Raw genomic sequence first — 14,651 nt, forward strand, 5'->3', positions numbered from 1 at the left:
ATTTGTATCAGGATATAACATATATAGCAAAAAAACATAGAGTAGCACAAACAATTTAGGGTACATGCATGTATGTTTAATTGGTGAAAGAACATAAAACAACACCACCTCGCACCCCTATTGATATGGGGAAAAATGTTATTTATGTTAGTTCCCATTCAAAGGGGTGCTTTCCTTTAGGGTTGTTTTTGTTTTTTCTAGGTACACTCTTCCCACTTGATTATCATGTCTCGTTGTACGAGCCCTTTATGGGGTTTCAATGCTAACATCCAATGGTTAAACACACCATTCACCAATGCTGAAAGAATAAGAATCAGAATATGATCGATAACGTTTCTCTGTGATTTCTGTGGGAAACTCAAAATATTATATATAGAGAAAGCAGTCGAGTCTCAATCAAATCAGGGTCCCCCCTATACTATACAACACCACCCCATGTTTAAGAGAGGTTCAATCATGGTAAGCATATGGTAAACTGGGAGATTGAATGCAGACAAAGTTGTTGATGAGAGAGCAATGCAATGGTTTGGTGCTAGGGGCTCAAATAAGGGCGCCGTGATTCGTGTGGCCAACTATGATCACAGTTAGTAATTTAGGGTCTCTTTACATGAGCGTATACTTTCAATACAGTGCATTTAACTTTTTAATATTATCGTCATTATTATTACATTAATTATAGATAAATATTATTAATCACTATAGTAATCAATAGTGAATACGTAATTATGAAATAAAAAAAGAATGGTGACTGTGGTGGTGGAGTGGAAACCTGCAGTTGGCTGATTGCAGGCAGCCAAACCGGTCAGTGGCAGTACTACTAACTTTTCAAAGAGTTTTTTCTTTTCTTTTCTTTTTTCTGTTCTAATAACTTTTCAAAGAGTTGAAAAGAGATTTGGAATAGTGAAAGTGTTGCAGGGTTGACAGCTGTTCACTTAATGCCACCTCCCCCTTCTATTCCTAACCTTTGTGAGAGTTTCAAATTAATATCTTAAATTAGAAAGTAAATTAATATTTTTGTTAAAAAATTATCCATTCTTATTATTAAAAACAGGTTCGTATATGTCAGCATGAGGTTATATATAACTGTTTAGTTATTTTGTCAATTACGTCGGTTTTATTAGTAGAAATAGATGAAATTTACTCTTTGATTTAATATATATATATTAATTTACTTATATTTTGAGTAAATGTGATGAATATAATCGACTCTAATATAGCGATGTATCTAACTTTTATATCTGAATTTGGTAAATTAACTTATTTTAGCAGTTGAATTTGGTAAATTGAATAATTTCAAAATACCACCTCAACGTATTTACTATCAAGATCAGTGTATTGAATATTCTTTTACAAGCTAATGGTATTCAAGTATTAAAATATATCATTAATTTGTAAAAGGTTAAAAAAATTTGTGTTTTCTGAAATTTAGGAATTTATTTTTTAGACTTTATTTTATGAAATTTAATATTTTCTATTTTTAGATTTTAAAATTTAAGTTCAACCGTTAGCGCTACTATTTTTTTTGTTAAATTTGTTCTTTGCGACATTTTTAAATTAAAAAATACTTACACGGTAGCCATGTAATTAAAAAATGACTTTGTAGTTAACTTGGATTTAACAATATTAATGATTAGACTGAATTTTGAGATCTGAAAAGTAGAATAATTAAATTCTATGAAATAAAAACATAGGATTAAATTCCCAATTTTCAAAAATTACAAGGACTTCTAGCACATTTTAACCTTTGTAAAAGCATTACAGAGGCTTGTGTATTTGGAGTTAAATTGTATATTTTTTTCTCTACTGAATATGTATATACATATATATATATATATATATATATATTAGTTCTTATAGCTAAACCGATTTTAAAGAGTAAATTGATCATTTTTGTTAAAATTTATCTATTTATACTATAAAATCCTGATCCGCTACTATGTAATTATTTTGTTTAGTTTTTAAATGTATAAATGAAGGATTAAAAAAGAAAAGATAAATTTACTCTTTAATCTAAAATAGAAAAATTAAATTAAATTATAATAATAAAATACTTACTCTAAATAAGAATAATAATGGAAAATGGGGTTTAAATCTCCAAGAAAAGTAAGTAAAGGGAAGAAGAAGAAGGGGGGGATAGCAGCATATTATCCTATGAACAAAACAGGTGTCTATTTCTCAGAGAGTTAAGAGAATCTCTTCAGAAACTGATGTTGATGATGTTGGTCATGACTCATGAATCACCATCATTTCTTAACCTATTCTTTCATGGCTCTTATATATGTAGGAATATCATAATTTCGTAAATTTTAGATCGTTAAAATTGTTATTGTATCGTCTTTCTTGTTTACATTATTTATGTAAACTCAACGCTCTTATTTCTATTCTCTTCTAAAGTTTAGTTTTTTTTTTCTCATGAAACAGTTTTGAACGTTAAGAATCTATGAACGAAAATCTAAATAATTTTATTCTTCGATCTCTAACACTAACTGTCATATTGACTTGAATCTTTAGTATGTTATTATACTCATCAATGAGTATTGATCTATCGTACCGGTCATCGAATTGTTGCTTAGTGATTTCTAGTTGATTTTTTTTAAATCGAGTGATCAAAATGTAAACTTCTTAATAGTTCGTAACTCTTTGTTACTAATTAGTTTTTATATTAAATGAACAAAAAACTAACAAATAATATGTAAAAATAGGGTTAATTTTTTGAGGGTATTTTATATAAAATCTAAAAGATATATAAAATGATGAGATTCAAACTCAAAACATAGCGACTTGTAGTTTATCGGTTTTACTATTTCAACAAAAACCATATTTGTTTTTTAAATCATTTTTAATTTCTTACATACAAAACCCTAACAAATAATAATATATAAAATTGTATAAAATATGAAAGTTTTGGGTGTAATGTTAAATCGCGTTTCACTTTAACTTGAAAAAGATATTATTAAGAAAGATAATGATTAATCTCGAATAAATTAATTTTCATAAACCATAAAACAAACGTGTATAATAAGTTAAATTTTATATAAAATATAAAGGGTAATCTACCCTATTCCCTAAATTATTAATAAGTTTACTTTTTGATCACTCGATTTTAAAAATTACAAAATATCACAGAACTGTTCGAAAGTTTTCATTTAAGTCATTAGGTTGTTAAAATGATTATTACATGGCATTCTCCATTCGCGCCTCTTGCACCAATCGAAAACTCTTTTCCCATTTTTCTTCTATAGTTCAGTTTTTTTTTCTTCATGAAACAATTTTAAATGTCACGAATTTATGAACCAAAACCCAAATAACTTTTTTATCCAATCACCAACAGTAATCGCTAGATCGACTTTGATCTAAGGTATGCTTTTCTACTCATCAAGGGACATTGATCTATCGTACCAATCGTCGAATTATCGCTTAGAGCTTACTAGTCAAACTTAAAAACAACTTAACCAACCAGTAACTCAAATAAAAACTTTCGAATAGTTTAATGACTTAGATAAAGACTTTCAGATAACTCAATAACAATTTTATAACTTTTTAAAATTTAACTGATTAAAACGTAAACTTACTCCTCGTGTAACCAGTTGATATAGTTTACTCAAATATAAAACTACTGTCTTCACCTCTCTTTGTATCTCTCTCTCTTTTTAGTGTATGAATATATATAATATCAGTCCCCATCAGTCCTTCAACAGCAGAAACTTCCAATGGCCAAAGCTGATATTAAACAGTCCCTTCCCCTATGGCGCGTGGCTCAAATGTACTCTACTCTTTCCCCTATGAATAATCACCACCATTAAAACACACCCAAAAACCAACCATCACCATTGCCATCACCATTAAAGCTTACCTCTCTTACAGTGTTATATCACCTCTGCCACCACCACCAATGTTATCACCATCCAATAAACCCCAAATAACTCCATTAAAACCATCTTCTCCTTCACCTCCCCATAGACCTAAAACCATGGAAGAAGTATGGAACGACATCACCCTCGCTTCATTACACGACCACCACTCTTCCTCTTCTTCTTCAAGAGAACCCTTTTCATCCAGTCCTCATCTCATTCTCCAAGATTTTCTCGCCGCCAGGTCTGATCCACCACCACCGCAGCAGCAGACCAATGGTGGTGGTGATACCAATACTATGCTTTACGGTTCACCTTTACCACCTCCAGCTACTGTTTTAAGCTTAAATTCAGGTCCAGGCTTTGATTTCCTCGATAACCCACGTTTACAAAGCAGTCCTATTTCAACTTTGCCTACTTTCAATTCTCCATTCGAAGCTCTGGCTTCGTCGACCACCTTAGCCACCTTTGGGAAAAAAAGGACCCAAGATTCCGATAACAGTTCCGGTAATCGCCGGCATAAGCGTATGATTAAGAACCGTGAATCCGCTGCTCGATCAAGAGCTAGAAAACAGGTACTGTCATTTCATTACATTACATTTATTTCCCCTATTTTTTGGTCTGAAAATTCCTCTTTTTTTTTTTTTTTTGCAGGCTTACACAAATGAGCTAGAACTTGAAGTTGCTCATCTTATGGAAGAAAATGCAAAACTCAGAAGACAACAAGAACAGGTAAAAAAAAAAAAAAACCCAACATTTAAAAACATGTTTAGAACTCGTATATGTTTGGTTTTTAGTCCCTTTAAGAACTAAAACATGTTTTCTTGGGGTTTCTTTTCTCATCTTTCATGTTCATGCAGTTACGAGTAGCAGCTACAGCTCAACTTTCCAGAAATCGAATGCTTCAACGAACATCAACAGCTCCATTTTAAGCTAAAAAAAAACAAATCCAAGGACCAATCTCTTTGCTTTGTTCTTTAACCAAAGTCCCCTCTTTTTCAGTAGCCAGGGGAAGGGGTGTATGTGGTTTAAGCTAGAAAAGGAAGGAATTTGTATAGGGTCTTTTTTGGGAGGGTTGAAATGGCTATATTTCAAAGTGTTATGGCTAACAAATGCAAGAAAAAGATGGTATATTTACGGTAATATGTAAAAGAGCCTTGATGCTGGTGGTGGGTCTTTTTGTTTTGTTTGTATCCTTTCTTAAATTAAGACCATTCATCTTCTCTGTACATTTTCTCATGCAAAAATTTGTGTAGTAGGGACTTGCTTGTTTAAATTTGGTGATTCAACCCCAAATATAAAATGCTGACTACTAGTAGTAAAACAATTATCAATCAATGGGGGACCCAAAAAGAAGTAAAAGTTTTCAACTTTGTGCTCACTCATTAAAATTCCTATTCCTTATATGGACCTCTCTATGCTACTTTTTTTCTTCAATAAATTAAGGGTTTTTTAGGTTAAAATACATTTTTATCTTTTACTACTTTTTAAATAATAAAAGGGTAAAATATAAAAAATGGTCCCTTCTATTTTTTTGGGTTATGTTTTAGATATTTACGTTATTGTGGTGTAACATTTTAGTCATTAAGTGTTAATTGTCGTTTACGTTAAGTTGATAAGAAAAAAAAGGAAAGTTAAAAATATAAAAGAAAAAAATTTGCTTAAAACGAAAAGATACGGGGATTAATTGTATAATTTAACCTAAATTTTTTGTTTGAACTAATGATTTAACGTATCACGCCAGCTTATCGTTACACCATTAACGACAATTAACGGTTCAGTGGCTAAAATGTTACAACACGTTAACTAAGTGATTAGAACGTAACATTTCAAAAAAAAAAAACTATTTTAGTAGATTACCCATAATAAAAATATTCATTTAATATTGTAATAATGAATTTAAATTTAACAAAATAAATTTTAATTTGGTTAATATATATAAAAAGTGAAAAAAAAGGTGTAACATTTTTTTAAAAATTTCGAGATTTTTTACCTAATAATCACGTTGAATCTCAATTAAATTAGATATTGTATTTATGTTTATCCAAATGACAACTTTAATAATCATGTGGGTATAGTTTGAGGATTGTGATTCTCTTTTGTGAATCAATGCCATATCTTTTTCATGGTACATTACTTAAACAGTGACCAAATCTTGGGTTTCGTGGGGCAAGATTTGGTCCTTAGAATCAAATGTATTGTGTACATTTATCATACAATATGTTGATTTTTTTTCTTCTTTGTACTCTTCTTATCAGATTAGGAGAAAGGTTATATCGATTTCGGGTTAATATATCATCGGTTTTATAGAGAGCTGAAAGTAGTATTTATAAATCATTCAACAAATGAGATTGTTGATGAGGCTTGAATCTTATTATTTGTCAAAGAGTTAATAGGTACATAGATGTCGACATCAAGAGGTGGTGGGCACGAGGCCCCTCCATGAATGACAAAATATCATTTCAGTCCTTTTATATCTCTAAAATTTTAAGTTATTTCAATAGTAAAACTATATTTGTATCCCCTCAAATAAATTTTCGGTTTTGACCTTTTAAAATTTTAAAAAAGGAATGGTTGGTGCAGGGCTCCGGTCTTTCTTAAAATGAAGATTTTTTTACTTAGGTCCTTTAAAATTTTAAATTAGTAAAGGTAAAATTGCACTTTGGCTCTCCTAAAATGATAAAAATTATAAAGATATAGACTATTAAAATAGTGAAATTACATTTTTACTATTGTAAAAAACAGAACGAGAGGAATTTCGACCATTACTTCCTAAATTGTCCCAACTAATCGTTACATGCACCGACATCTCTAAGAACAATATTTTACATGACCCAAACATTATTTTTTTCCATCTCTAAACTCTATGAATATGTATGTATTTGGCAATAGATATATACTACATAAAACCTAACCTCTAAGGGTGTTGGAATATGGCTATTTTTGGGGTTGTTATTGACTCAATGTAGACCTATACATTTCTCCCTTTTTTAAGTCCAAAAAAGGGGGTGGAAGGCATTGGTAAGTGGGGAGCTTTCCCTTCCATTGCATGCTAAAGTTATAACAAAATTGATTCACTTTAGGTGGCCTAGGAAGTAGCAACTAGGTTTATGTGAAGATGGGTTATGTAGTTGTGTGTGTCTCCAATGTATTTTTTAATTAGGTTAGTCCAAAAATTGGAGAATTAATTGTCATATATATATTTCATCAATTTCTACTTGGGGGAGAAGAGTTGACCAAAAGTAATGTACATTATAAGTTGATTACTATTTCTAAACATGTAATTGTCTTGTACAAGACATTGGATGAAAGGTAGGAGCCTAGAGAAAGAGGTAAGCAATAGCATTGGTGTCCACTAAAATGGTTAAATTATTTATAAATTAATATAATGATATAATTGTCTTTCAGCCCTTTAAGGGTTTATAATTCATTTTTGGCCCTCTAAAATTATTTTGGGCAAACTAAATTTATACTCAACAATTGGTAAGGTTTTTTTTATTATTATTATCTAACTATGAAAAGTTGCATTATTTGGTTTTTTCTTTGTAACCAGCCATTAAATGATAGATGGAAAGATGACGTGATAGCTTTTAAAATTGGTATAATAACAACTTTAACAATTAGTTTTGATTCAAAAAAACCCTTAACGTTTAAATATTGTTTAATTTGGTCCTCTTTTTCAATTTTGCTTTTCTTTATGACTCTTTACCTAAAAAGCTAAAAAGTCTATCAACTAAATTTGGTCGAAAATATACCAAAAATAGGAACACTAAGAAACCCAAGATAATTAATTTTCATCTTTTCGCATTCTTTAAAATTAACCCTTAATGTCATAAAAAGTAAAAGCGAAAAGAAAAAGACCAAATTACACAATGTATAATTATTGAGGGTTAATTTTTGGAATCGAGACTAAATTGATATAATATGAAAATGTTGCGGATTAAAATTGTAATTATGTCAATTTTAAAAACTATCAAGTTATCTTTTCGATAGTAATTTAATGACTGGTAACTAAAAAAGAAAATTTCAAATAGTTAAATGATTATTTTATAACTTTTTTATAAACGAGTGACCAAAAAAAATAGTAATAATTGAGTGAGTACGAGTATAATTTACCAAATTATTTTATGTGAGGATGCCTTGAACCTTCAAACAAGCTTAACAAGTCTTGGTATAACTTATCAAGATCAATCAGCTCACCCTCACTTAAAGAGAGCTCAGCAGTCAGCACCAATTGACTTAAACATCATAACTAAATCTAATCATGGATCGGTTCTCTATGCAAAATTTTAGATCCATTTTTTAAGTCCAACTCGGCTTAAAAGATAGGTTTAAAATTTTGTCTAACCCCGATCAAAATTAAAAATGCTAAACTTAAACTCTAAGCGGCCCTTTCAGATTAATTTTTTATATTTTTATATAAAAATATATAATATATCAAATACACTAAAAATATTAAAATAAATGTTCCTCAATAAATCGAAAATACATTAAAAAAAGTCTTTATATTTAAATAACACTAAGATAATTGTAACTTAGCAAACACGTGTCTCTAAAATAGTAACAAAATTATAAAACAAGAGTTATGCAATATCCAAACAATAACAACAAAATAGTAGCAATATAATAACAAAATGATGACAAAACAACTTATTCGCGTCGAGTCAAGCTCAGGCAAAAATCCAACCCAAAGCATGAGCCATTTAGAAAATGAGTCTTATTTTTTGTCCAAACCCAAATTTTAAACCTATATTTTTTCGCAAGATAATCCAACCATAATAATTGTATAACTCATCTTTTTCTCTCTTTGGGGCCCAAAAACCACCTCAAACTAGACCTACCTCCAACGACTAATTGTAAGTACAATCAACAATTTTTTATAGCCCCCAAAAAAGAACTTCATTTCACTTCTTTAGAGCTTTATTTATCCACTCATTTCCTACTACTCTCTCAATTTTCTCTTATTCCTCTTTCCATATACTCACTTCGAAGTATATTTCTAGTCATCGATGTGTACTGATTTACTATACCGATTATTAGATCGTTGCTTGAAACTCACTAGCTGGACTTTTTAAAAAAAACTTACTAATCCGGTAATTTAAATAAAAAGGTTTTGAATAATTTAGTTAAATAAAAACTTATGAATAATTCAGTGATCATTTTATAATTTTTTGAAGTTGAGTGACCTAACGTAAACTTACTAATAGTTTAGTAAAATTAGGTTAGTTTACTTAAAAAAATTTGCACTCCCAACAAGAAAAGATAAATTCAAACTCTAGTAACGATATTATTAAATTCAAACTCTAGTAACGATATTATTGAGAAAAACAAAATACAATGAAAGAATAAAAAAAAAGGTTGAGCAAATATGCATTGAAACGAAATTTTATACAAAACAATAAAAACATTTCAACATCACAATAACTTCATTGTCGTCTGGTGCATATTTGGCTTTCAGAAGAGCCGGGTTTAATTCCTGGCAATTTCCGGCTAGAATCCGGCTATATGAAAAGACGAAAACCATATCATCATCTCTTCAGTGAAAGCTTCCCTTCTATGAAACATAAACCTATCTTCTTCCCCCATTGAAAACCTGCATATTGGACAATTCTTCTTACATGTATTCACCCACTTATCCACACAAACCCTATGAAATTCATGGAAACATGGCAACACCCTTGTTTCTTCCCCTTCTTCCATGCTTGATAAACATACACAACATGTTTCACCTTCTGTTGATCCCTGCAAGTAGCTGCTGCTGCTGCTGTTGCTGCCCATTGCTGTTCCCTCCATCACCACCACATAGCCAGCCGCCGCGGGTGGTGGTGGTGCTGCTTCTTTTGTTCTTTTCCCTTCATCACTTACTGATCTTCTTACACCAACAATGGTGTAAATGAAGGTTACCAGCTTGTTGAGAATCATTTTGGTTTTGTATTTTTTGGCAGCAATGGGGGGTTCAGGTTATCCGTATACCATGTTTATGAGTTGCCTTCCTCTTAGGTTGATCATCATCGGTTGTTTTGTTTGCTTGGTTTGAAAGGGTTGTTAGATTTGGGATGAACCGATTTTGAGGGTTTAACCCCAAGCGGTTGCACCTAAACCAAGAGTGTTACATATGACCTTTTATTCTTTATTGTTTATTTTATTTTATTTTTACTTGCTATTACATTAAAATCCATACATGTTAGCCGATTGAGTCTTAACTCGATTAGTATAAGCATTGCTGTCAATATAGGAGGACATGAATTCGAGTATGCTGAAACGCATTATACTCATATTTATAAGTTGGGGAGAAGCTATAGATAATTTAAAGCATTATGTCAAAAAGAACGTACATGTTACAATAACTCTATTTAGACATAGATAGGGTTAATTTCAAAGAATGTGAAGAAATTTTTGTCCAATTTTTAAATTTTATGCTTCACAAAAAATAGTAAATTTGTCTTTTAATCCCCTTAAAGCTTGTAAAATTTTAAGTGAAAAGAAGAATAAAATTATATTTTGAACTCCATCCAAAATTCATAATTCAATTATGGTCCCACCAAAATAATTTTCGGGTTTTACTACTCTTTAAAATTAAAAACGTACAATTGTCAAAATATCAACATTGAATCAATTAGGTCTTTACGTTAGCTTAGCCATTCAATTTAGGTGTTAAATATCGGCTTGAATCAGTCGTGAAGCATGTTTAAAACGTGTACCTACGTATAGATAATATGAATATGAGTTTTAAGAAAAAAAATAGAAAGTGACATTAAAATTTACAAAAACTATTTCTCTTTATTCTTATAGATCATATTCAAGCTGTTTTAGCAGTAGATACACATATATTTACAAAACGATCCGTACATGTATTTTAAATATGTTGAACATCATATTGAATTGGCATTTAATTTTCAAGCCAATGCCTAAGCCGATGGAATGACTTAAATGATACAATATCGAAACTTTGAAGGATTCAATTAAAATTTTTTAAAATTTATATATCAATTCAAATTTGGAGTATAATTTGAAAACTTTTACGACAATTAACTTTTTTATATAATTTATACAAGACCCATAAAAATTAATTTTTTCGAGATAAGTAATTGTCCCTCTCGATAATGTTATGACTAGTATTCGAACTTGAGTTAGTGAAGGCTATGGATTAGGTAATGAGAAAAATATCCCCTAGCATCGTTGTAAAGTGGACTGGGGGCATGCATGCTTCGAAGGAAAGCAACTAAATGATGGGAAAGTAATTGACCATTGACGGTACGAATCTATGGTGATGGTTACCTAATGTTGAAGAAACCTGGTATATTTACTCTTTTCTGAAAGTATGTGTGTTCAAAGAGTGGGTTGTTCACCGTATGCTACGGGAAACAGACAATACCTTTGGCTGTTAAGGGGTTCAGCCAACTCCCTTGGTAGATCATGCTTTCGAATTTTTTTTTTTGGTATTTCTCTCAATAATAAAATTAGAGGTGTTTATGGGCCGGATTCGGGCAGGCCCAGAAAAAATTTTGGCCTGTGTTGTAGGTCCAATCCAAAATATGGGCTTGAAATTTTTGTCCAAGCCCGGCCCGAGAAAATTTCTTAAGCCCGAGCCCAGCTCGGCCCGGCCCTTTTTTAATAAACACCAAAAATTTATTTTAAAATTAAAAAAATAAAAATATATATTTATTATATTCGGGCCGGGCCAGGCCAGGCCCAAAAAGTGGTGCCTGAGCCCGACCCTTTTTCTAAACGGGCCTAGTTTTTTTGCCCAAACCTAGAAAATCTAAGCTTATAAATAATTTAAATAAAAAATACTCTAAACTCGAAATAACTTAAATTTAAAACGGTTAAATTAAATTACAAACCCGAATAATCTAATCAAAACAACCCGAACTCAAAATAGTACAAAATTCGAAAACCCTAAAATACCAGAATCTAAAATTTAGACGAATTACTTTCTGGTTTTAATGAAGCTGGTTCGGCCTGTCGTTTTGTTTTCTGGGCCTTGAACAATGGTGTATTTTTCAGTGGTGGTTCTTGGGCTTATGGGTCTTATATTACATACCTTTTCACTTGCCCTGCTTGCTGACTTTTGGAAAATCAATCTCCCAATTTCGGGCTTTTCAGCTAAACGATCCCTAATTTGCTAAACCGAAAGGATCAAAGCAACCATTTCTGAATAACATGTCCCTCACTCCATTACACGCTACAAACTAGAAAGCCAGGAGGCTTTTCTCCTTTTTCAAGCCTTCTATAACATGCTTCAATGGCGGTAATCAAATTGAGTTGGAGAAGAAGGTACCAAAACAAAGTCCCAAATGAATGGCAACGATGTCCATTCGTGAACTCCTTCGTTTTCGATCCACCATCTTCATTAAACCCAACCGGTTTCACTTGCCGTTTTATTCAACTGAGTCCAAAGCGCTCACTTCGATCCTCGATTCGTGTCGTGATATAAAGGAACTGTTTCAAATCCAAGCTCGATTGATAACTTCGGGTCTCTTCCAAAACCCATTTTGGGTCGACAGGGTTTTGATCCATTCTTCCAAGTTCAGCAACATTGATTACACCGTTTCGATTCTACGATGCATTGAAAATCCCGGTACTTTCCGTGTTAATTCAGTTATCAGAGCTTACTGTTTTAGTTCTTTACACCATCAAGCTGTGGTTTTTTACTTTAAAATGCGAGATAATGGGTGGTTTGTTCCTAATAGCTATACTTTTGTGCCACTTTTAAGCTCTTGTTCGAAATTGGGTTGCTCTAAATCTGCAAGGAAGTGTCACGGCCAAGCAATTAAATTTGGGGTAGTCAATAGATTGCCAATACAGAACTCTTTGATTCATATGTATGGTTGTTGTGGGGTTTTTGAGTTTGCCATCAATGTGTTAATTGAAATGTCTCAAAGAGATATTGCCTCATGGAACTCTTTTATTAATGTGTGTGTCAAAGTTTGGAATTTGGGTTTGGCTCACCAACTGTTCGATAAAATGCCTAAGAAGAATGTGGTTTCTTGGAATATTATGATTAAAGGGTATTTAAAAGCTGGGAATCCGGGTTGTGCATTGAAGTTGTTTAGGCAAATGGTGAAAACGGGATTAATGGGGAACGAGAAGACTGTGGCTAGTGTACTTAGTGCTTGTTCCAAGTCAGCTAGATTAAAGGAAGGAAGATCAGTTCATGGATTTTTAATCAAGAACGGCATGAAGTCTAATATAATAATAGATACAGCTTTGGTTAATTTGTATTGTAACTGCCAGAAAGTAGGATTAGCTCGTAGGATGTTCGACAAGATCAGAAATAGGAACCGAGTTTGTTGGAATGCAATGATTTTAGGGCATTGCATTCATGGAAATCCCATAGATGGACTAAAATTGTTCACTGATATGGTGGAAGAAACGATCATTTCTCCTGACGAAATCACTTTCGTCGGCGTTCTATGTGCTTGTGCTCGTGCAGGATCGGTACCAGATGGCAGAAACTATTTCCACCAAATGATCAACAAATTCGGTATAAAACCGAACTTTGCTCATCATTGGTGCATGGCGAATCTTTACGTTGGCGTTCAACTTTTCCAAGAGGCGGAAGACATCCTAAGGCAAATGCCGGATAGTGCCGAGGACATATCATCTGATTCGGTTCTTTGGGCTAACTTGCTCAGCTCATGTCGGTTTAGGGAGGGCGTAACTGTTGGGGAAAGAATAGCAACATCGTTGATTGCAAAAGAGCCTAAAAACTTCACATATTATCAGTTATTGTTGAATGTGTATGCTGTGGCAGGTCAATGGGAGGATGTTGCTAAAATGAAACAGATAATGAAGGAAAAAGGGATTGAAAGAGTTGCAGGGTGTAATCTTTTAGATTTAAAGAACATTGTTCATAATTTAAAAGTGAGTGAACAATGGAGGGAGGGTATGGATCAAAGGGATGTCAAGCTTGCTGAAAGCTAGTTTTACACTATTGATTGAGAATATGAATCAATGTTTTTGATGGGGGATTTTGTGTAAACTTTTTCTTCTTCACAATTGGATTTACTTGAAATAATTGATTTTTCACTGATACAAATACAATCAATCTCTTGATTAGGTGGAAAAGTGAAGGAATGAGAAGAAAGAAAGAAAAAGTGGAAAGAAAATGAATTTTGAGCAGAAAAAAGTAAGGAAAGGAAAAGGAAGATCATTTTACATCCTAATGTATACAAATCCGTCCTTCCAAAGAAAAGAAAAAATGAGAGAGATACATATTAGTTTAAAATTATGCATTTCTTTTTCATTTTCACAATTACCAAAGTAATGGACGAAAAGAATATTATTCTTTATTTCTATTTTTCCATCTCTCATTATGAAAAGAAAAATTAGGATTTTCACCCTTCAAATTTTTATTTTTCATTTTACCAAGCAAAGCTTAAATATCCAAATTTTCACCAAGTTCAAAAGCTTCTCTTTACAAGTCTGCAAGAGGTATTTCAAAAATAAAGTCTTAACATTAATCTTGTTAAAATTCATTTCATTTTTTTTTTCATTTTAAAAAATTCAATAATATTAACCTTTGAGATATTATAACTAACATGAAATCCCTGTTAGGTGAACAAGAGATTAAAATAATCTAAAGGCAGTCAAATATCAATTATGAATTTTCATAACCAACCAAAATGGTAGTAGCCTTGACAGACTTGAAACACTTCTATTCATGTTTTATTTCCCATGCTAAGAAGACAACGAGAAGAAGTAAAATCAATTTCATCAACTTAGCCTATTGATCGGTTAAGTCAATTAAAACTTGGGGCATATAGCAATAGATGGATAGTAAAATGGCAAGCATAA

General features: G+C 31.8%; 3 protein-coding genes across 3 annotated transcripts; 2 read left to right on the forward strand and 1 right to left on the reverse strand.

Moving 5' to 3' along the window:
* Positions 1-3,516: 3,516 nt before the first annotated feature.
* LOC105787448 (protein FD) lies at positions 3,517-5,086 on the forward strand. Its single transcript, XM_012613834.2, has 3 exons — positions 3,517-4,426; positions 4,506-4,583; positions 4,712-5,086. Exons 1-3 carry the CDS (start codon positions 3,893-3,895, stop codon positions 4,781-4,783), a joined length of 684 nt encoding a protein of 227 aa, XP_012469288.1. The 5' UTR covers positions 3,517-3,892; the 3' UTR covers positions 4,784-5,086.
* A 4,028-nt stretch (positions 5,087-9,114) lies between these two features.
* Positions 9,115-9,916, reverse strand: LOC105787453 (E3 ubiquitin-protein ligase At4g11680). The gene has a single exon (XM_012613838.2). It carries the CDS (start codon positions 9,771-9,773, stop codon positions 9,342-9,344), a length of 432 nt encoding a protein of 143 aa, XP_012469292.1. The 5' UTR covers positions 9,774-9,916; the 3' UTR covers positions 9,115-9,341.
* Positions 9,917-11,920: 2,004 nt separating this feature from the next.
* On the forward strand, positions 11,921-13,836 carry LOC105787449 (pentatricopeptide repeat-containing protein At3g51320). The gene has a single exon (XM_012613835.2). The coding sequence runs from the start codon at positions 12,153-12,155 to the stop codon at positions 13,776-13,778; it is 1,626 nt and encodes a 541-aa protein (XP_012469289.1). The 5' UTR covers positions 11,921-12,152; the 3' UTR covers positions 13,779-13,836.
* The last annotated feature ends 815 nt before the right edge of the window (positions 13,837-14,651 follow it).

The sequence above is a fragment of the Gossypium raimondii genome, chromosome 2 (genome assembly GCF_025698545.1).
Source record: "Gossypium raimondii isolate GPD5lz chromosome 2, ASM2569854v1, whole genome shotgun sequence".
Taxonomy (NCBI): Eukaryota; Viridiplantae; Streptophyta; class Magnoliopsida; order Malvales; family Malvaceae; genus Gossypium; species Gossypium raimondii.

Coding starts and splice junctions, on each gene's coding strand:
- LOC105787448 (XM_012613834.2), top strand. CDS start 3,893: ATGTTATCACCATCCAATAAACCCCAAATAACTCCATTAAAACCATCT. Junction 4,427..4,505: donor GATCAAGAGCTAGAAAACAG/GTACTGTCATTT, acceptor TTTTTTTTGCAG/GCTTACACAAATGAGCTAGA. Junction 4,584..4,711: donor TCAGAAGACAACAAGAACAG/GTAAAAAAAAAA, acceptor ATGTTCATGCAG/TTACGAGTAGCAGCTACAGC.
- LOC105787453 (XM_012613838.2), bottom strand. CDS start 9,773: ATGATTCTCAACAAGCTGGTAACCTTCATTTACACCATTGTTGGTGTA.
- LOC105787449 (XM_012613835.2), top strand. CDS start 12,153: ATGGCAACGATGTCCATTCGTGAACTCCTTCGTTTTCGATCCACCATC.